The sequence below is a fragment of the Tenrec ecaudatus genome, chromosome 1 (genome assembly GCF_050624435.1).
Source record: "Tenrec ecaudatus isolate mTenEca1 chromosome 1, mTenEca1.hap1, whole genome shotgun sequence".
In the NCBI taxonomy this organism is placed as follows: domain Eukaryota; kingdom Metazoa; phylum Chordata; class Mammalia; order Afrosoricida; family Tenrecidae; genus Tenrec; species Tenrec ecaudatus.
In genome coordinates, this window is record NC_134530.1 from 39,480,795 (window position 1) to 39,504,231 (window position 23,437).

Genomic DNA, 23,437 nt, shown 5'->3' on the forward strand with positions numbered 1-23,437 from the left:
CCACATTTTATGGTGTGTTTTCGGGTAATGCAGTAGTATGTTGGGCAGATGAATGTATTTGAACATTTGTTGTATTTTTTGGGTGTGTTTTGATTTTTACTGGACATTGAGAGGTGTTACCTATCTTCTTCTTTTATGATAACCTAAGAGAAAAGTCTGGTAGATTTTGCCTCCCACCCCCCAGCTCCATAGCCTTGAGATAGGATAACATGTCTAGGACCAGAATTGGAGACTGAAACTGGGCCCATTAAAGATACGTGTTCCAAAGGTCAGACTCACTGCTGTGCATCCATTTGGTGTCACAGCAACCTGTGGGACGAAGTGGAACTAACTGCCTCACAGGGTTCCAAAACTATAGTCCTTCACCGAAGCAGACTGCCTCACCTCTCTTCTGTAGAGCAACCTATTAGTGGTTTGAACTACCAACCTTTTCGTTAGCACTTGAGCGCTTAAGCCACTGCAGCATCAGGCTGAGGAAAGTTTGTATAGGGATCTTTTGAAGGAATACCCTGAGGGTATGAGTTAGTTGATCTTCTCTATTTTTGCTTTTTAGCATGGTACCTACAAGAACAGATTGTTAGAAAATAATAGAAACTTTTATTTATCAAATAAAAAGCTATTATTTCTTAGCGTCCACTTTTGAAGGCTGTGTTTCCTTCCTGAGCTCTTCCCTGAAGAATTCTGTACCAGTTATGCCATATCAAAACAGCAATTTGGACTTGTGATTGAAAGACTTGTGACTTTTCCAATGTTCTTTGGGTTTTGAGAACAAAAAGAACTGGCCCAGAGAGTGGGCTGGATGGGGTAAGTTTTCACAGTGAATTTCTTGCTGGGCAGCCCTTGCTACCCTTGAAGAATGCAGCACACAAGAAAATCCTCAGCACAATTTACCTGCCCAGTGCAATTTGCATTTTCTTAAAATTCCTTCCTAATAAGCTCCCCTGGTCATCATCCTGTATTCTTAAAATTTATCAAGATTCCCCCCTTAGAATCCTAAAACTGTGGCCACACAGCCTTCTGAGTTGATCTCTTTGCCTTGAATTTAACAGGTTTGCTTGACAGATCCCCTCATAAGTCAGTTTTGATTGGATCTTTTTTTATTTTATTTTATTTATTTTTTGATTGGATCTTATTGGTAAACAAAAGACATTTCTGGTTATGAATTGATCCGAAATATTGTCATTTGCTTTGATCTTGCTTAAAAGACTTGATGGAAAGATGAGGTCTTTGAGTAAAACCCATTTTAGTATCCGTTTTTAAAAGACATCTTGAGACAACTATATTTATTACTGAGAGAACTTGTCTCCAGCCATTCACTGATTGCAGACATGTTTAAACACATCCTGTTTGGAATAAACTCATGTGTGTATGAACTAGAACCCCAGAAGCAATATTTTCTTTTTTTTTCTTCTTTTAATCATTTTATTGGGGGCTTGTACAACTCTTATCACAATCCTACATCCATCCATTGTGTCAAGCACATTTGTACATATGTTGCCATCATCACTCTCAAAACATTTTCTTTCTGCTTGAGCCCTTCGTTGGCATCAGCTCCTCTTTTTCCCCACCTCCCCTCCCTCACGAAGCCTTCATAATTTATAAATTATTATTATTTTGTCAGGTCTTATGTCGGATGTCTCCCTTCACTCACTTTTCTGTTGCCTAGCAATATTTTCTTAACATAAAAGCTCAACAAATGTATTAATTGAATTACCAGTACTTTTTTAAAGGTTTTTTTGAATTAGCAGTGCTTTTAACAAATAACTGAAATATTCTTCAGATATATCAAGAGTTCAAGAGGAATGATTTTGAACCTTTCTGTAGTGTTAGCTAAAAATCACAAACTTTGTCTCTGCTGTTATAGGTAACTCACGCATGCTTTTATGTTTATCTTTTAGACTTTATCTGTTAAGGCGTGGACATTTCATTTTTGCTTTCTCTCCATGCATGCTTATTGATAATTTCCTTTTTTTTTTTTGAGGGCAGTTCTCTGTATTGCTCGGGTTGAGGGGTGCTCAGGCGCTCTTGGTGGGGCCAGTCTGCGTCCTCTTCACGATCACAGGCTTTTGGCTGGTAGGACGGCGCTGGCCCTGCGGTTGGCAGCCACGCGAAGGCGAAGGTCGGGCAGTGCTGTTCTTGCGGATCATGTGCCCATGCCCCTGAGCGTGGCCCGGGCGTTCTTGTTAATTAATGGTGGTCCGCACGTCGGAAGTGGCCGGCGTCCGCTGGCCTGACCTCAGACTCAGGACCGTCACAACCCCCTTAGTCAGCAGCGGGCTCGACGCCCACCGTCTTGCGGTGTATCAGCCCGTTGTAGCGGAAGGAGGTGCGGGCTTTCAAGTTATTGGCCTCGGTACCGTGCGCCTGCTTGTTCCTCTTGATCAGGAACCTGGAGCAGTTCCGCACGACCATCCATTGCAGATGCGCCGACATGGCGGCGGCGGCCGGAGACGGAAAGAGCGATCATTTCCTTTTATGAAAAGCATTTAAGGTGAAAGTTACACAGCAATTTGGTTCCCATTAACTATTTCTAGACAACGTTTTCAGTGATAGTTAACATTTTTCACAATGTGTCATCATTCTCATTTCATTTTGTTTGTACCATTTCCTCTAGTACACTAGTTTTCCTACTCCCTTTAGGTTAATTCCCCCCCTCCCCATTTTATTGGGGGCTTGTACAACTCGTATCATAATCTTCACATTCATCCATTGTGTCAAACACATTTGTACATTTGCTGCCATCCTTTTCAAAACATTTTCTTTCTACTTGAGCCCTTGGTATCAGCTCATCCCCCTTCCCCCCATGATCCCTTGATAATTTATAAATTACTGATTTTTTTCATGTCTTACACTGACTGCTATATCCCTTCTCCCACTCTTCTGCAGGGTAATTATAAATTAAAAAAAATCATTTTATTAGGGGCTTTTAAAGCTCTTATAACAATCCATACATTAGCCCTTGGTATCAATTCCTCTTCCCTCTTCTCCTCCCCTCTCCTCCCACCCTCGTGAACCCTTTAGGGTAATTTTTGACCACATGACCTTACATAGATTATTTTTAAAAGGAGCTCATTATTCCTAGGTAATATCTATATTTTATGGACCCTTTTGTTATTGCAGCTAAAACGTTACCTTAAGGCAGTGGTTCTCAACCTTCCTAATGCCACGACCCTTTCATACAATTCCTCGTGGTGGACCCCCAACCATAAAATTATTTTCGTTGCTACTTCATAACTGTTATTTTGCTACTGTTATGAATTATAATTTACATATATGATATGCAGGGTATATTTTCATTGTTACAAATTGAACATCATTAAAGCATAGTGATTCATCATGAAAACAATATGTAATTAGATATTGTGAAATATTTATTTCTAATGACAAATAAATGTAATTTTGTCTTGAAACATAGTGTAGCATGGGTAACAGTCTTTACACTGACCAGGTAGTAGTATGTGGGCGGACCTACCTGGAGGTAGAGGAGCGGTGTCTCAGTTCCTAAGACCATTGGAATATGTGTTTTCCAGTGGTCTTAGGTGAGCCCTGTGAAAGGGTCGTTCGATCCCCAAAGGGAGGGGTTGAGACCCACAGGTTGAGAACTGCTGTCTTAGATGGTTATAGTGACTGTGTTTTGGAATTACCAATGAGTCCGCTATCACGAAAGCCACAGGACAATCATGGGTGATTATTATGAAGCAGTTATTGAAAACTGCATTAGTGATAAAAGGCCAGGATAATTGGTGCTGAGCAATTTTCTTCCCTTCACCACAATTGCATGCAGGTAGCAATTCCAATGAGAATTTTTGATGGGAATCTTTACCTCTTTTACCCCATTAAAACTCTTAATTTTACTCTTTAAGACTTTTTTTCTCAAAACTCAACATTTAAAAGGAAGGTGAGTCTCTTAAGAGAAGACTACTGGTTTGGTATGTAGATGCAAGCATGAGAAATCTTTAGGAAAAAGTTAAAAATAAACAAAACCCACCCAAACGGCCTTGAGTCCCCCACCCCCACGGGGAGACTAACTTACAGAGAAAGGCCCTGTCTTTTTTCTTTGGAGTCCAGCTACTGACTGTTTCCAGATTGTAGCCCATCTTGTAATTACTACTCCTCTAGGTTTCTCTAGGAGAGAGCGATAGAAATAGCCCCTTCAGAAAGTATAGATCTGGGCACAAGAGAAGTTGAAATATGAGAGCTTCGTGTTTTTATATTGTTCCAATGGTCTTGTAGCAATACTTTTTGACTTGCCCCTGTATATGTGGTGATACATGCATTTACATACTTGGATATGTATGCTTACATATTTGTGCTTACAGTTGTACCTATATATTTGTATGCATACCCACCTATTTGCATATTGTTACATAGTTTTAGTTGTTGCAAAATTATATTGGTCACATTATTTACCGAAAATGCCTTTTCTTTTGTGCATTTTAATGACTTCATTTCCCTTCTTTAAGCTGTGTAGATTTCTTCACCCACATTCAACGCTAACCTACTTATCACCAAAAATTGGGGTCTGGTATCTCAAGAGTGCTTCCCAGTCTCTAGTAACCACCAATGAGTATGGGCTGTGTATTTTCTAATTATAAAAGAGATCATGCAATGTTTTTTCATTTATAATTAATTTCACTCCAGGTTCATCCATGTTGTGTTTTAAGGCCTCATTCTTTACTGCCCACTGCGATTGGCAGGGAGAAGCTGGCTCTCTGAGTTTCTGAGACTGGAACTCCTGATGGGAGTAGAAAGCAGCCATGTCTTTCTCCTGACAGGTCCTTCTGCTCACACTTGACCACGTCATCAGGGCCCCTTCATTATTATGAATGGGTGTTAAGTATGCTATTGCTGCATGTATGTACCACATTTTGTTTACAGCTATTTCCTTTTCCCCCAAGCCATTTTGTTAGGAGTTAAGCCAGATGTCATACCATTTCACAGTTCAAGCATTCAGGTATTTCCTTTTGAATAAGAACAACTTGATGGTGATGGGATGGAAGGATGGAAAAATAAGAGATACACAAAGCTATTGGTAGTTTGATAAAGTATGTAGTCTTTGAAATGAGAGATAGTGAGTTTTGAGTGGGTATGTGGATAGGTTTAATTGCATGCCTTTTTATACAGGCTGATAATTTTATTACTCTAACCCTTCCTTCAATTGTAGCAAAGGTATGTTTTCTCTAGAACAGTGGTTCTCTACCTTCCTAATGCCGCGACCCTTTAATACAGCTCCTCATGTGTGGTGACCCCCCCCCCAAACATAAAATTATTTTCATTACTACTTCATAACTGTAATTTTGCTACAGCTATGAATCGGGCAACCCCTGTGAAAAAGGATCGCTCGACCTCCAAAGGGGTTGGGATCCACAGGTTGAGAACCGCTGTTCTAGAGAAGCAAACCTCCTGGCTGGGGTGGAGAGGGAGGGGGAGTGTGTGTGTGTGTGTGTGTGTGTGTGTGTGTGTGTGTGTGTAGAAAGTGAGGAGAGAGAGCGATTTAAATTTATATCAAGAAAATGGCTCATACAGTTGTAGACATGGGCAAGTGGCAAGTGTAGCTTTGATTCCATGGTTCAGATGTTTAGCTGGAAACTTCTGACTCATGTAACTCTGGGGCTCATGAACCTAAGTTCAGCAGTAGCACCAAAGGCTGGTGGCTGCAGACTGTGAATCCAAGGTTGGCAGGTTAGATGGCAGGTCACTTATGGATTCTGGGATCAGCAGGCAATATGACAAGGCCATTGGCTCAAGTTCAAAGAACTAGAGGTCCATGAGCCCGTTGGAAAACCCAGACCTAGCAAAAACAACTTTCCCATAAATACTAAATCCACTGCCATTCATTTTAAGCCTTTAAAATTTTTAAAAAATATTTTATTTATTTTTTGCCTTTTTTACAAAACATTTTATTAGGGACTCATACAACTCATGACAATCCATACATACATCAATTGTATAAAGCACATCTGTACATTCTTTGCCCTCATCATTTTCAAAGCATTTGCTCTCCACCTAAGCCCTTGGCATCAGGTCCTATTTTTTCCCCCTCTCTCCCCGCTCCTCCCTCCCTCAGGAGCCCTTGATAATTTATAAATTATTATTTTGTCATATCTTGCCCTGTCCGGCATCTCCCTTCACCTGCTGGCTTTCAGCCTTATAATGCAGTAGGATTTTGTTGCTTATCCACTTCTATCAAGTCAACTTAAACTTATAGTGACCCCATATAGAGTTATCAAGGCTGAAGTGTTTCCTGGAGCAGACAGCCTCATCTTTTCCTGAGGTGCAGCTGGTGTATTTAACCTGCTGACCTTGGGGTTAGTAGTACAACATTCACCTGACAGTGCCACCAGGACTTCTTTTATGTAAACTCTCATATATAAGGAGATCATACATTTCAGAAAACTCGAAATTGCTTGATAATTTTTTCTCTCTGGATTATTGAGGTGAATAAAATGTACATTGCTCAATTTAGTGTCATGTTCGTGATAATGAGAATTTTTGATGAGATTGATACAGTATTCTGTTTTTATTTATTGTGTTTCAAAGATTAACGTATTGGGTTTTCTGTAGCATTTGTAGCAATCAAGCTCAATTTCTGTCTAATCATTTATCTAGTGCTGCTATAACAAATACCACAAAATGGGTGGCTGTGTTAGCTGGGTTCTTTGGAGAAGCAAAACCAGGGATATTTATGTGTGTCTTTAAAGATATTTATATCAAGGAAGTGGCTTACAGTTACAGAAGCAGGTAAGTCCAGTTCAGTCCAAGTCCATGGGTCAGATGTTATGCTGGAGACTTTTCTGACTTTTATAGCTGCCAAGGCTAAGCAACCGAGAAGCAGAAAGCTGAATCAAGAAGCAGACAGACCACTGGTTGGTGGAAGCAGAGATGGTCAACAGGCAATATGGTAGGCTGTTGATAGCTCACAGAGTTGGTGAGTTGAGGCAGGATCTGAACCAGAAATAAGCAAGTTCAATTCCCCACAGTGATGACTAAAATTAAGAGTAGGCTACACTTTCAAGGAAACTTCTTTTTAAATCATTTTATTAGGGGCTCATACAACTCTTACCACTCTTACAATTCATACATCCATCAATTGTGTAAAGCACATCTGTACATTCATTGCCCTCATCATTCTCAAAACATTTGCTCTCCTCTTAAGCCCCTGGCATCAGCTCCTCATTTTTCCCCTTCCTTCCCCATTCCCCGCTACATCATGAACCCTTGATAATTTATAAATTATTATTTTGTCATATCTTTCCCTGTCCAACATCTCCCTTTACTCAAGGAAACTTCTTTTCATTTGTACCGAGGTTGTGACCTGATTAAGGAAGCTTTATATGTATGTGTTTGTGTGTGTACACATACACAAAATGTAATTTTGTATACACATAGACATATTTATTGGCATATTTTAAGATGCTTTTTCACATAAAACACTGAATTCACTTTATTCAACTCGGTTAATGTATTTATTTTTATGTGGTCAAAGCCTTATGAGTACTAACTGATTTATATACTTGGTTTCCATGTATAGAAAGTGGATATTTAAATTTAAATGTTTAGCATTAACTTGCATAAGGTTGCTATGAGTGGGATCCAATTGCTCTATAACAATAACAACAGCCAAGATTCCTAATTAATCTTTGTCCCTACATGAATTTTAGTACCCCCAGCATTTTATACACAGCATTTTCACATGCCACCATTATTGGTTTAAATATTTATCTTTGATTAGATTGCAAATGCTTATTGAACAGTATGTCTTAATTGTTTTATTTCCTTAGTGTACCTGTCGTGATTTCTTTGACTTGTAGCAGGCCTTTGAGACTGAGGATAAACGTTGTTGCAAAGGCTTGGAGAATTTGGGAAGCACAGGCCTTGGTGAGAAAAATGTGTTAGGAATGATTCCAGGCTACTGGGCATCTGAAAGGGTGGAATAAGAATAAAATTGAGAGAATTTTGTTGGGTAATATTTCACAGCTTCAGTTTGCCTAAGTCAACATTGATCAAATTCTTATACTCTTCTAGTTTAGAACTAATTTTACTGTGTTCCAAAAACTATATTTAGAATTTGTTTAGCATCAATTTGTAGCTGTCAATATTTATGGAGGGGGTACAGTAGCATAAAGTAAAATGACCCGGCATCCTAAAGGTACATACATTTAAGTTCATGCATCAAGTTTATAATGTAGTTTATGAACTACTTTTCACTAACAAAGCCATTAAGCTTTTCTTAGATTGAATTGGCTGTGACTTATTGATTTATTATGCCAGGTATGGTGGTGTGAATTTGGACTATTCACTTACTCAAAGTAATCCACTAAGTGAATTACATCCAGTAATTAACTGTCTTGTGATGGTCACAATACCTGTTTATACAGCAAATATGTGAGTGTCTTTTAAGTGCCAGGTTAACTAGTGCCCTAGTTCTTTAAGGCACTAGGGGGGTACAGCAGTGAACAAGACAATGAATTTCCGTCTTTACGTTTTAGTGAGGGGGGAGACAGACAAAGTAAGTCAGGCAGAGATAAATGGTATTTTGAAAAATGAAAGTGTAGGATAAAAGGAGAAAAGAGAGCTTTGTGTGTAAGTAGGTGTACATAGTATTTTAGAGGACAGGAGTCATGGGAAGCCTCCTTTTAAGAGAATTGATGAAGCAAATTATATATATCTGGGGGGAAGAATGCTCCAGAGAGAGGACAATAAGCATGAAGAGAAGGCTAGCAGTCAACTCAAGCTTACTTCCATTTGAATGTAGACTGCTACATCTTTATCACATGGAGTGACTAGTGGACTTGAACCTCTGGCTTTGGGGTTAGCAGGTATTTAACTACTGTGTCACTAGAGCTCCAACTTCCTAATACGTTTTCTGTTGTTACACAGGCCATTCTTAAATGCTCACTTGCTATGTGTGTATCTTCTTTGGTAAAATGTATATGAAATATAAAAATTATTTTAAAAATGAATTGAGTTATAGTTCTTTTTTTATATAAATCATTTTATTGGGGGCTGTTACAACTCTGAAATAGTCCATACATCAATTGTATCAAGCACATTTGTACATTTGTTGCCATCATCATTTTCAAAACATCTTTCTACTTGAGCCCTTGGTATCAGCTCCTCTCTTTTCCTCCCTCCCCCAACCTCCCACCCTCATGACCTCTTGATAAATGGTTATTATTTTCATATCTTACACCATCCTGTCTCCCTTCACCCACATTTCTGTTGTTTGTGTCCTCTGGGGAGTGGGGGTAGGGGGCTAGATCGTTGTGGGAGTTAGAGGAGTTCCTTGATAGGTTCTAGTTATAAGTTCTTTATCAGATACATTAGAAGATATTTTTATGTTCATGTAAAAAGCACTATTTTAATTTCTAGAAGTTTTATTTATAAATTAAAGAGATCATTTAGTTTGCACTATATAAAACTGAATTTTAAGATTATGTTTTCCTAAAGAATCATAACTCATAAGATATAAGCAGAAAATTTCTTTCTAATGTCAGCTTTTTTTAAAAATTATTGGGCAATCCATACATGCTGTCAGCTTATTAAGGGAAACTGTAAAATTGTGCTTTTAGATGATCAGTAAATAAGAACGTTTTATGTAAAAGTGCTTGGACCTACCTTTCTAAAATGCCAAATAAAACAAAACAAAACAAAAATGCTATCTCAACTTATTAATTAGGAAAGTTAATTCTACATATATTTAAAAAATTAATTCTATTTAAGTTATAAATTTTAGCTGTTTTATTTCAAACCCATGGAAAATAAAGTAGCAAAAAATTAGAAAATGTTTACTGTCATTTGCAAAAGAACACACAGAGTATTTGAATTAATGTTTCTTTGAGTGAGGAGTGTTTGAAATATAATCCTACATGCATTCAGGAAGATCATTTTCATAATCAATTGTTATGAAATCTCTACTTATTACAGTTTTTATTTTAATAATTATTTACTTTGAGTCAACATCTTTTGGCATGTAAAAATTCTACAACTTTAAAAAAACTATTTGAAGAGACAACTTTTGAGAGTTTCATTTTAGCTAAGTGTTCTGGAAAGATTAAGTGTAGCTTAGTTAATATTTCAGAAATGAGAGAAATATAATGTGGATAAAACATCTGCACTAAGAGAAAACATTATGAGTGTAAAAGAAAACCAGATTGAAGTAGCTTTGTAAACCCACCCACACACATACAAGATGTAAATTGTCTAAAAAATATTTTTAAAAAAACTTATATTGCAAAATTACTGAAATGCAGCAATAACAATGATCTTATTTTTTCCAGATATGGCCGAGTGGAAAGCGTCAAAATTCTCCCAAAGAGGGGCTCTGAAGGAGGAGTGGCCGCCTTTGTGGATTTTGTGGACATCAAAAGTGCACAGAAAGCTCACAACTCCATCAATAAAATGGGAGATAGAGACCTACGCACGGATTATAATGAACCAGGCACCATTCCGAGTGCTGCTCGGGGACTGGATGATACAGTTACCATAGCATCTCGTAGTAGAGAGGTTTCTGGGTTCAGAGGAGGTGGTGGAGGGCCTGCTTATGGCCCGCCACCATCACTTCATGCACGAGAAGGACGTTATGAGCGGAGACTTGATGGGTAAGTTCCAAGGTTTCTGTAGGCAGGTATATGGTATTTGATTTGGTGAGAAACAGAAACTCATAATTAGGGGCCCCAGATGGATTTAACATTTTGGGCATTCTGAATGTTTCCTAATTTGGGTTGGAAACAGAAGTGATTTCTGTCCTACTGGCTGGTGGTATCTTACGGAATCGTAGAGGATATATTTCCTGCAGCTGGTTGGATGTCTACTCTTGAGATATAAAATGGTAGAAGATTTCCCATGGAAGCATCAGTTTTGGAGTTACCAGTCTTCTAGCATTAATGATTCCTTCTCTTGGATCATGTTCAGGCCTTCCTTGGATATATCCTTTCTACCAGTTGGATATTTGTGGCTGCAGCTTTTGTGGTCATGCTATATGGAATATTTTCGGAATATTAGAGCCTACAGATATCTACTTCTCAGTTTTCACCACCTAATGTTTACAAATAAAATGGATTTTCACACACAAAAAAATCTAGCAGATGATAACAATTCAACCGCTTGGATTCTACAAACAATACTTAAACCTGGAAATGTGTACGTGAATGAAGAAGCGGGAAGACAATGCTTAGTGTTTCCATTTTGGATCTACATAATTTCTGTGTTGGAATTATACTTCTTGATGGAATGGGGAGAAATTGAGATGATGGACACTCCTAAACCCTGGAATATAGCCATTCTTTCTAATTGTTGGAATGTATGGGATGTTTGCAACCAAGACTATTAGTCCAGGGAAAGAGGATTACTCTTGTTTCTTAAGCAGTTGCTGTCCAGTTAAAGGTACTTTAGTTTGAACACATGGTGAGGATCAATGTGGATACAGCAATCAAAATTGACTTGGCTGGATGGCTACAAAGGTGAACTGTTGGCAAGCAGCTGCACACTCTTGGTTGGAATTCCAGAGGATATTTCTGCCAGCTGCCTGATTCATACTTAAGGATTGGAAATTTTAAAATGTGGATCAAATTATAACTGCCTACTATCTCAAGAAAGAAGTCTGGGGGTTTGAGAGTTACAGTTTGGCTGGGACTCCTTCCAGTGGAATTATTTTGTCTGGTCACTAAGATTTTTTTTTTTCCTGGTGGTTCAACTAAATATCATTTGACACCCTTGCCCATTAAGAAGGTGGATTACCCCCATAAGAGGGGCCAAAATTGGGGAAGTTATGTTCACAATTCTCTCCCTAGATTTAATTGGGATTATAGGTCGTGTTCCACACTTGGAAAAGGTTGGTATGTCCTGACCTGTGTATATTAGCCCCTATCCTAACCCACGTCACACTTTCTCTTTTTCTCACTAACTCTAGAAGTATTTAGTGTACTAATAGATGATTCAAAGACTAGCCATTAGATTTCAGTTCTGCTAGCTCTTGTGCTGCCTGTCTTCTTTGTCTTCTTAGTGGATAAGAATCTTTCATGTTTATAGAATACCAGCTATAACAGTAATTCTAGAACTATTGCCTATTGCTCCTGTTATTAAGACACCAGAAGCTTTCACTGATTAACATTTGGTAGTGTGCTACATTAATGATTTATGAAATTTTATCTGAAAGCAAACCCTCTCGTTTGTTAGGCATTGAAATCTCTATCCCATTTCCAGAATTGTAGCTAATAAAAATGGAGAAAGTCAATCAATGCAATGTAAGTAGGGAAGATAGTTGACTTTTTTTTTGCCTCATCAATTATTTTTTACAGCAGCAGCAAAAACAACCTACAAAAGATATGCTTGCTACTAAATAAACTGGGGTGAAAATAGAGATTTTTGTACCGAGATGTATATTAAAATTAAGAGTTACATTATTAGTGGTACAATTTTTGCCAGACTTTCTTTACTGGAGGGATTTTAATTTAGTTTCCATGGTGTCTCTCTCTCTCTCTCCCTCTCTCTTTTTGTATAGAAGATAGTTCAAGAGGTGAGGCTAAAGGAAAATTCAAGTGAAATGGTCTTTTGGGAATTTGGAAGTTAAACTCTAGCTCTCTGTAAAGATAAGAGAATGTTAGACTTAAAATTATATAGTTTTAAATGTTAACACAATCACGCATGTATCTGTACATGCAGCAGTATTTGTACCTATAGCTTGACAAATGTTCGTATATTTGATATTCTAAAATTCAAGCCATTACTAACAGCAGCCTTAGAGTATGTTAACAACTTCCAATATTGCCTACTTTAATTTCATCATAGGCAATTTGAGGCTCACTAGAAGCTAAGAGACTGTATTTCTTATAAACATTATATACATAAACATACATTGAGTTTGGAATGAATATTTTATTTTTAAAATTATAAGGAAATGAACTTTTACTTTTTAATTGAATTGACATACTAGTATATGATGACTACATTATCTTGAAACCTTAGGTGATTTCTTTTTAATTTCATTTTTATTATTAAATGAGATAGGGCACAACAATTTATGTAGTCTAGTAACTTTTACTATTATTCAGGAAATAATAAAACAATGAGAAAAAGTTATATGAACTTCCGTAAAAGTGCCATTCCACTGCTGGAACATGCATTACAGTAGAGCTCTTGTGTTACAGTGTGTGCAAAGTTTGCTGCAAATAAATCTGCAAAGTAAATAAACATGTATATATTAATCAGATGAAAGTATAGAGGTTTTCATATTAAAATAAGTCTCATTTGATTAAACTTACAATGAAAAGGAGATGGCTTATATACGAGGGGGTACCCAAAAAATCTGGAATTTTTCTCAAAGCTATGGATTTGATTTTTTTTTTTTTTTTTTACAAAACAACCTTATCACCTTCAAAACACTCTCCATTACACTTAAGGCATTTGTCAAGTCTACGATTCCATTCTTAAAAACACTTTTTAAACTCATCTGTTTGGATGACGACAGCACCTCCCTCATGTTTTTTCCCCTCTTCTATGTCATCAAATTGCTGTCCTTTCATGTCCCTCTTTATTTGAAGAAACAAAAAAGTCATACGGAGCAAGGTCAGGTGAGTAAGGTGCGTGGGGCAAGAGAGGCATCCTGTTTTTTGCCAAAAACTGGCGCCCGAGATAGCTGCGTGAGCAGGTGTATTGTGGTGGTGGCAAAACCAGTTCCCCTTGTGCTACAAACCAGGCTTTTTTTTGTCGCACACTGTTAGGCTCTCTTTTCAGAACCTCTGAATTGAAAGCTTGATTAACAGTCTGACCCTGTGGAACAAACTCCAAGTGCATTATCCCCCTCACATCACATTCTTTTTTGGGGGTACCCCCTCGTCTTATTTCTTTGTACATTCAGAAAATCCTAAAGACAGATTGACCTGAGGAATGCCAGTCCTGAAAGCTCAGTGTACAATGAAAACAGTGATTGCTCAGCTGTGAAAATGAATTTTGAAGGTATATAAAATGTTAAGCTTGTTAGTGTTTGTAGGTTAATACTGTTAGAAAATGACCAATGGCAAAGGCCAAGACAGAGACACTGCTAAAGTGAATGTTTGCATGACTTGCTTTTAGTTTTGCTCGCCCCTCTCTGATGGATTAAATATTTTTCCCCCCTCCTAAATGCAGGGCTTCAGATAACAGGGAGCGTGCTTATGAACATAGTGCCTATGGACACCATGAACGGGGGACGGGAGGATTTGATCGGACAAGACATTACGATCAGGATTATTATAGAGATCCTCGAGAACGGACTTTACAACATGGGCTCTATTATACATCTCGGAGTCGAAGTCCAAACCGATTTGAAGCTCATGACCCCCGATATGAACCTAGGGCTCGGGAGCAGTTTACACTGCCCAGTGTGGTACACAGGGATCTCTACAGGGACGAAATTACCCGGGAGGTACGAGGCAGAAGGCCAGACCGGAATTACCAGCACAGCAGGAGTCGGTCACCACATTCATCCCAATCTAGGAACCAGTCTCCTCAGAGACTGGCTAGCCAAGCATCTAGACCCACAAGGTCCCCTAGCGGCAGCGGCTCTAGGAGTAGATCGTCCAGTAGTGATTCAATCAGCAGCAGCAGCAGTACCAGCAGTGACAGGTATGTAATACTTTTATTATTTCAAATTGCTAAGTAAAACATGTTTCAAAAAAAATAAGTTGGTAAAGGGCAGAGTTTTGTAGCATAGTAATATACTCTAAAAGAAAGCAAACCTTAACAAGTAAAACAATTTTGATTATTAGCATGTGGTCATTGAATTAAATACTTTGTGAAGTGCTAGAATCTTAGTGATTTGAAAATATTTCTTCAATATTAAAATTAAATTGCTGAAATGTAAGATAAGTGGCAACTTGGGTGATATGAAATGGTAACTTCCAGTAACATTGAGTTTTTAATTTCTTTTAAAAAATTTTATTATTAATTTGGAGTTAATTCATCATTCCATAGTACATTCGTATCAAGCAGAATTGTATAATTGCTACCAAAATCAGTTTCCAAACATTCTTTTTCTTCCTGGACTCCTTGACATCATCTCCCTTTTAAACTCCACCCTACTCCCCTCCCCTTCAATGTACCCCCTTCCCTCCCCTGAAGCCCTTACTCTACTTGCTGAAATCTGTAGCGTCATCAATCCTGGGTTGAGCTTCTAATTTCTTAACTGTACAATACCAGTTTATTTTTGTTAAAAGATTTGTTAAGGCTATTTGGTTAAAAAATGTATGGTGAAGCAGCTTGTCAACTCAATTATTTATTTATTTAGTCGTTTTATTAGGGGCTCATACAACTCTTATCACAATCCATATATACATCGATTGTATAAAGCACATTTGTACATTCATTGCCCTCATCATTCTCAAAACATTTGTTCTCCACTTAAGCCCCTGGCATCAGGTCCTCATTTTTCCCTTCCTCCCCTCTCCCCGCTCCCTCATGAACCCTTGATAATTTATAAATTATTTTTGTCATATCTTGCTCTGTCTGACATCTTCCTTTACCCCCTTTTCTTTTGTCCGTCCCCCAGAGAGGAGGTCACATGTAGATCCATGTAATCGGTTCCCCCTTTCCAACCCACCTTCCCTCTACGCTCCCAGTATTGCCACTCACACCACTGGTCCTGAAGGGATCACCTGCGCTGGATTCCTTGTGTTTCCAGTTCCTCTCTACACCAGTGTACATCCTCTGGTCTAGCCGGATTTACAAGGGAGAATTCAGATCATGATAGTGGGGGAGTAGGAAGCATTTAGGAACTAGAGGAAAGTTGTATTTTTCATTGTTGCTACATCACAGCCTGACTGACTCGTCTCCTCCCCTGTTGATTCAATTATTATAAATGACTAAAATTAACTTATGAACATACAAGTAGAACACCTTTCAATAAATGCAAGTTGTAACTTGACTATTCATTAAGGCTGAGTAAACTTACTTTGTTAGTTGATAATTTTTTAAAAAAATCATTTTATTGGGGACTCATATCTCTTATCACTATCCATCCATCCATTGTGTCAGGCATGTTTGTACATTTGTTGCCATCATCATTCTCAAAACATTTTCTTTCTACTTGAGCCCTTGGTATCGGCTCCTCATTTTTTCCCTCACTCTTCCCACCCTAGTTGATAATTCTTTTTTTTTATTTTTAACAATTTATTAGGGGCTCATACAACTCTTATCACAGTTCATACATATACATACATCAATTGTATAAAGCACATCTGTACAGTCTTTGCCCTAATCATTTTTTTCTCCTCTTTTCTTCTTTTACATTTTATTAGGGACTCATACAACTCTTATCACCATCCATACATGTACATACATCAGTTGTATAAAGCACATCCATACATTCCCTGCCCCAATCATTCTCAAGGCATTTGCTCTCCACTTAAGCCCCTTGCATCAGGTCCTCTTTTTTTTTTTCCCCTCCCTCCCCAGTCCCCCCTCCCTCATATGCCCTTGGTAATTTATACATCGTTATTTGTCATATCTTGCCCTATCCGGAGTCTCCCTTCCCCCTTCTCTGCTGTCCCTCTCCCAGGGAAGAGGTCACATGTGGATCCTTGTAATCAGTTCCCCCTTTCCAACCCACTCACCCTCCACTCTCCCAGCATCGTCCCTCACACCCTTGGTCCTGAAGGTATCATCCACCCTGGATTCCCTGTACCTTCAGCCCTCATATGTACCAGTGTACAGCCTCTGTCCTATCCAGCCCTGCAAGGTAGAATTCGGATCATGGTAGTTGGGGGGAAGGAAGCATCCTGGATCTGGGGGAAAGCTGTGTTCTTCATCGGTACTACCTCGCATCCTAATTAACCCATCTCCTCTCCTAAACCCCTCTATGTGGGGATCTCCATTGGCCGACACTTGGGCCTTGGGTCTCCATTCTGCACTTCCCCCTTCATTTAATATGGTATATATATATATATATATATATATATATATACACACACACACATATATATACATTTACACACATGCACATACATACATACACACATATATATACATACACACATGTTTGTTTTTTTTTTTTGCATGATGCCTTATACCTGATCCCTTGGCACCTCGTGATCGCACTGGCCGGTGTGCTTCTTCCATGTGGGCTTTTTTGCTTCTGAGCTAGATGGCCGCTTGTAGAACAGTTTTATTCCAATACTAAATTGAAGGTAATCTCAACAGGGAACTTAGTTTAGAAATTTGATAAGTAGGTTTTGAAATCAGAAATTTAATTAGCAGGTATAATTCACTGTTATAATCTTGGACAGACTAAGTGCTCTGGGCCTCAGCTTCCTCATTTTTTACAGCAGGCATAAAGTTATAGTGAAGTTTAAAAGGAAAATGTAAGAAAGTTCACTGAATCAATTCCCACTCATAGTGACTTACTGCCCTGAAGGTTTCTAAGCATAATCCTCCTGAAAGCCGACTGTCTTGTTTTTTTTTCCCCTGGGAAGCAGCTGATACCTTCAAACCACCATCCTTTTAGTAGCAACCACGCACTTACCCTCTGTGCCACCAGGGCACCTTTGTTTGATACCCATAACATGTAAACCGAAAACCAAATATTGCCCTAGATAATTGTCAGCTATTATTTTTACTGCTTTATATGTTGATAGTCTTTGGCCATTGAAATTGGTTGTTGTTTATTGGTCTGTAGACCCAGACGTCCCTGGAGGGAGGATATCTGTCATGCTTGGTAAAGTAGAGGGGCAGTGAAAACCAGGAAGGCCTCTCCGTAAGTTGGATTGACAATAATGACTGCAACAATTGGCCCAAACATCACAACAATTGTGAGGATGGCACAGAACCCAGCAGTGTTTAATTTTGCTGTACATAGGTCACCCTGAGACTGACTTGATGGCACTTAAATGTTTTAAATTTATAGGATACAAATTTTTGACATCATTAAGGTGTTTTTCACACCACTTTTGTGTTCTTCAAATTAAGAAAAACAAATGATCATATAATTGAGTGACTCCCTTTTTTAGGGCCCTAACTTTTTGAAGTTCAATTATTAATGGAAACTTTATATATATTATCTTGATAACTCAAGCATTCTCAATGTAGTAGACTAACATTGAAACAAGTACTTAATTGGAGGCCAGGAAAATTAGATTTTCTCCAGCTTTTAAGTTTTGTAACATGGAAGAAGTGTTTAAGTTCTCTTCATTTCATTTGGTTACTGATGTAGATAAGTGGCTGATAAGATTCCTTTGGACTTTATAAACTGGCTATACAATCTGTATATGTCCTGCTTTATATTGCATAGAGTTGGCTAAGATACACAAGTATTAGCCTTTTCCCCAAGTCTACCCCCCATCATGCTTGGTAAAGAGGAGGGGGAATGAAAAAGATGAAGACCCTCTGAGATGAATTGACACTGTGGCTGCTGCAGTGGGCACAAACATAACAAGGGATGGTGCAGGACCAGAGAGAGAAAGAGTGCTTAGTTTTTTTGTACACAGGGATGGCTATGAGTCAGAACTGACTTGGTGGCACCTAACAACAATAATGTCATTAAAGAGATGCTGCTACATTTGCTGACACCAAAACTTATGTTTTTAGAGTTTGTCTTGAGAATTACAGAGAAGATGATGAGTTCATGCACTGCCACCCTTGCGGTGTGCCATCACTTAACCCCATTGCCCCCCATTGTTGGTTGCTTCCAGTCTTCCTTCTTCCCTGACCCTCTACACTTGGTCCTTGGGTAAATTTTGCTTGCCCTTTTGAGTTTCAATGGTTGATTATTCTACCTTGGGGGTGAGTTCAGTCCTAGACCTGAAAGGCAACTACAGTCCGTAATCTTAGAGATACCACCAATCTCTTTCCAAACAGCAAGCCTGGACTCTGTTTGGATTTTGTGTTTTATTCTACATTTTTCTCTCTTTCTCTCCTGGATCTCTAATAAGTGGATCAAAACTTAATGAGAAGCTGGTCTACTGAGGAGGTGTTAAGGTTAGGGAGAAACAATGCCTTGAGAGTGGCATCATATATTTTGGTGGAAGTTAATAGTGACTTGGGATTGAGTGGTCAAAAGTTTGAATCCAGAGGAATTTGTTGGACCTAATCCCTGTTCATCTAATTGAGGGGGAAAAGTTATTATTTACTTTCAGATATTTATTTAGAATCAGAAAGATAACTTGCAGGAGTCCAGGGTGCACTTAGGAAATATTCATGAAAGATGAGCTTATAATGAAAGTTGGTGATCAGCGGGCTCATAATGACTGCCATAACAAGTGGCGGGAGGCGCTAGATTGAGCTGTAAACACCAAAGGATGCCTACCACCCGAATTCTTGCAGGGCCAAGTCTGACCAGCAGACAAGCTTAATTTGTCATGTTATGTTTTAAATTTAAATTATTACCAATGGTTAAAAACTTGGAATTCTACCTAAAAGGCCAGAGTTGGGTTCTTTTTAAGTTAACCGCTTCTCATTTGCACAGTAGGGAGAAAGATTCTGAAATCTACAGAGTTAGGCAACATTTTTCCTGGGCTGATTTGCTCTTGATGGTTTTCTCCTTTCATATGTCTCCTGTTAAAATGCTAGTTGTCTTTAGAAAACCTAAGTATGTTTGCTTAGGGTATAGGTGTTTCATAGTTAGTTTTTCAAGACTATCAGATTTAGTACCCTATTTATAGACTGCTTTTAGGATGGATTACACGAACCTCATCCATTAGGCTATAGTGATCCCGTCTAGTCTCTCTGAAGTGAGAACTTTTATGTAATGGCCATTTTTATGTCTACACTCAAAAAGAGCAGTAGGCAACCAAAGAGAATTCCTTTGAGTACTGAGTGGATTTGGAAAGTGGCATTTGGTTGGGCCTGAAGGATATGTACTATTTTAACAAGAAGAGATAAGTCTTAGACCAGGTATCCCTAGCTGGTGTTGGCAGAAGCAGTATCCTGAAGAGATACAAATGGCTGGAAGAATGTTTTGGAAACAGCAAATACTTTGGAATGACTTAACCATGCGATAGACTTTGGCTTTATATAAAGATTTGGAGGAGGGACATAGTTTGTTAAGATCTGTGCTGTACAAATACAGCTAGTGAGTTAGAATAGGAAAGATTGGATCAGGGCTATTTTAGTAATTTGGAGAAGAAAAATTAGGCTTGTGAGAGTGCCGAACTTGAGATGTGTTTCATTAAGAATCAGGTTGTCCTGATTTATGAATTATGAAAAATAGAATGCACTTTCTGGCAATGTGACTGAATGGTATACCTTTTGAGGGTGTCCTGTAAGTACAGGACCAGATCTTTTTTTGTGCATATTACATTTCTAGTATATTACCCTTTTTGGTTACACGTTCAATAAATATTTGAAATCTAGGATAAAACAAAATTGATGTAGATAGCTAAAAGAATTGGTTCTTAATGTGTGATCGACCCAAGTTCACAAAAATAAGGTTCTCTGATTTTCAAAGCGTATTTATTATCCTGGACTTAGATTAGACTTCCTTTTAATAGTGCTTTCCTTTTGTAATTATATTGACCTATATTTTGAGATGGTCTGTAAATACAGGTAAATGTTCAGTTTCCTTTTGGAAGAAATAAGATATACTGGGGGCTAATGGAAACTTTACAATTGCGCAGCTGTTGCATTCCTAAAAGTTCTTTTAAATTAAAATTAACCAAAATAATAATAATTTATAAATTATCAAGGGTTCAAGGGGGAGCGGGGAGTGGGGAGGGAGGAGGCAAAATGAGAAGCTGATACCAAGGGCTCAAGTAGAAAGCAAATGTTTTGAGAATGATGATGACAACAAATGTACAAATGTGCTTGACACAATGGATGTATGTATGGATTGTGGTAAGAGTTGTACAAGCCTCCAATAAAATTATTTAAAAAAATTAATATTAACATTTTTATAATGAGCAAAACAGCCGTTTTAGTTACAGAAACTAGTGTCTACTGGCTGTGGATGAATGACTAGAAAATTAATCATCCACCATTCCCCTTAATTGTTGAGAGTTTTAGTGAACAGATTTCTACCAATTTCAGAGTACACATTGAATTAATAGTAGTTTAGTTGGGGGATCCTTATATATGACACCTCCTAATTCTGTAAAACTCTTCACAGTTTTTAACAGGTGAGAATTAGGGCTTCAGAGCCCAAAATTTTCACGGTTGTCCCCTGTACTGCTCTAATATTTTGTTCCTTTTTGTCATGACCACTTAGTGAATCACTTTTCCTTTCAACAGAAAAGTTAAAATATGAAACTCCCACAAAAACATGTTTTAAAATTGCTTCATTAAAGTTGAACATACTTCCCTAATTCTTTTGTCACGATGTATTTATTTATTTTAATATGCAGCTAAGGAAAATCGCAGTCTTTGTTAAAGTTAGCTCATAGGCTCTTCTGATGCACCTTCAGATATTTTTGACGGAGCTTTGTTTTTCAGTTATTCACTCTGATCCCAGCCATCATTGGATTGGCTCAGAGGGTCCTTGAACTCAGATGGGATGAACAATTACATCTTTTCACTAACCTGTAAGGGAAATTAAACATTAACTTCCATTATAAAACCATGCAACGACCTACAGTCCTATTAACAGCATGTGTGACTTTCTCACCAGTCTAAGCCCACATTGTTTTAATGTTAACACAATTCGCAGATTTCTCCAAATTGAGTTTATGTGTATCACTTTGAATTATGATAGTTATTAGATCCAATGTAAAGTCTTGTGCTTTAATGTTGATAAAGAAATATGTTAATGTATTATAAGAATTGAAATATATTTTAATAATTATTTCAATATTTTGTTCTTTTAAAATTTCCATGTATTTATTTTGATGCATTTAAAAGCATTATTTTGAAAAGTGGCTTTGTCAGACTGCCAAAACACGGTCTCTGGCACTGTGTTAGTTGAGTTGACTACAGAAATCCAGAGAAGAGTATATCAAAGAGCAATTGTACATTAAGAAAACATCCAGCCCAGTCCAGATCAAGTCCCTAAGTCCGATCTTACCCCATATGTCAGTACTAGTCCATAAATTCCCCTTTAGACTCACGCAGCCATGCAATGATGCTGAGTGCAGGAAGAACACAGGCCAGTGGCTGGAAAGTCTCATGGATCCATTGATGGTGGAAGCATCTTAGTGCAGGTGTGAGTCTCCATGTGGCTCCTCCAGTTCCAGTCATCTGGCTGCATTAGTGTAGCTCCATGTGGCTAGTCAGCTGGAAGACAATCAGAGAGTGTGTCTCACCTCCAGGGAGGAACACAGAAGTTTGCAGAATCCTCAGGAGAAGGCCATGCTCATATGAGGGCCACATTGGCTATGGCCTGATTGACAGCTAGACTCCACCCCTTCAAAAGTTGATGGGAAGATTATGTAACTGTCACAGGTACCTTTGTAGCTGTAGTTGGCTCTTGGTTTTGTACCCTGTAAAGGAATGAATGAATGGAGGAAGAATGGATGAAAAGGTGGTAGAAGTTAGTTAGAATTGGATAATCCAAGAGTTTTTTCTTGTTCTAACTTATATGTTTTTAAAAATCATTTTATTAGCAGCTCATACAACTCTTATCACAATCCATACATAAATGAATTGTATAAAGCAAATTTGTACATTCATTGCCCTCATCATTCTCAAAACATTTGCTCTCCACTTAAGCCTCTGGCATCAGCTCCTCATTTTTACCCCTACCTCGCTACTCCCCCCTCCTTCATGAACCCTTGATAATTTATATATTATTATCTTGTCATGTCTTACACCGTCCGAGGTCTCCCTTCAAACACATTTCGTTTGTCCATCCCCCAGGGAGGAGGTTATATGTAGATCCTTGTAATTGGTTCCCCCTTTCCACTCCACCCTTCCTTCACCCTCCACTCTCACCACTGGACCTGAAGGGATCATCCACCCTGGATTCCCTGTTTCCAGTTCCTATCTGTATCAGTGTGTATCATCTGATCTAGCCAGATTTGTAAGGTAGAATTGGGATCATGATAGTTGGGGTGGGGTGGGAGAAGAAGCATTTAGGAACTAGAGGAAAGTTGTATGTTTCATCGTTGCTACACTGCACCCTTGACTGGCTTGTATCCTCCCCGCGACTCTTCTGTAAGGGGATATCCAGTTGCCTATAGATGAGCTTTGGGTCTCCACTCCACACTCCCCCTCAATCACAATGATATGATATTTTGTTCTTTGATGCCCGATAACTGATCCCTTCAGCACTTTGTGGTCACACAGGCTGGTGTGCTTCTTCCATGTGGTCTTTGTTGCTTCTGAGTTAGATGGCCACTTGTTTACCTTCAAGCCTTTAAGACCCTAGAAGATATATCTTTCGATAGCCGGGCACCATCAGCTTTCTTCACCACATTTGTCCATGTACCCGCTTTGTCTTTCGCGGTTGTGTCAGGAAGGTGAGCATCATGAAATACCAGTTTAATAGAAGAAAGTATTCTTGCATTGAGGGAGTACTTGAATGGAGGCCCAGTGTCCA

The 23,437-nt window shown here is 38.5% G+C and overlaps 1 protein-coding gene and 1 pseudogene across 2 annotated transcripts in view; one reads left to right on the plus strand and one right to left on the minus strand.

Annotated features, from left to right (window-relative positions):
• SPEN (spen family transcriptional repressor) overlaps nt 1-23,437 on the plus strand; it is a 91,893-nt gene that overhangs the window by 15,713 nt on the left and 52,743 nt on the right. For both annotated transcript variants that reach the window (XM_075550947.1, XM_075550948.1), the window contains exons 2-3: nt 10,281-10,601; nt 14,128-14,604. In XM_075550947.1, the coding sequence (XP_075407062.1) occupies nt 10,281-10,601; nt 14,128-14,604 (798 nt within the window). The remainder of the gene's footprint in view (nt 1-10,280; nt 10,602-14,127; nt 14,605-23,437) is intronic.
• Nucleotides 2,016-2,433, minus strand: LOC142433308 (large ribosomal subunit protein eL28 pseudogene; annotated as a pseudogene).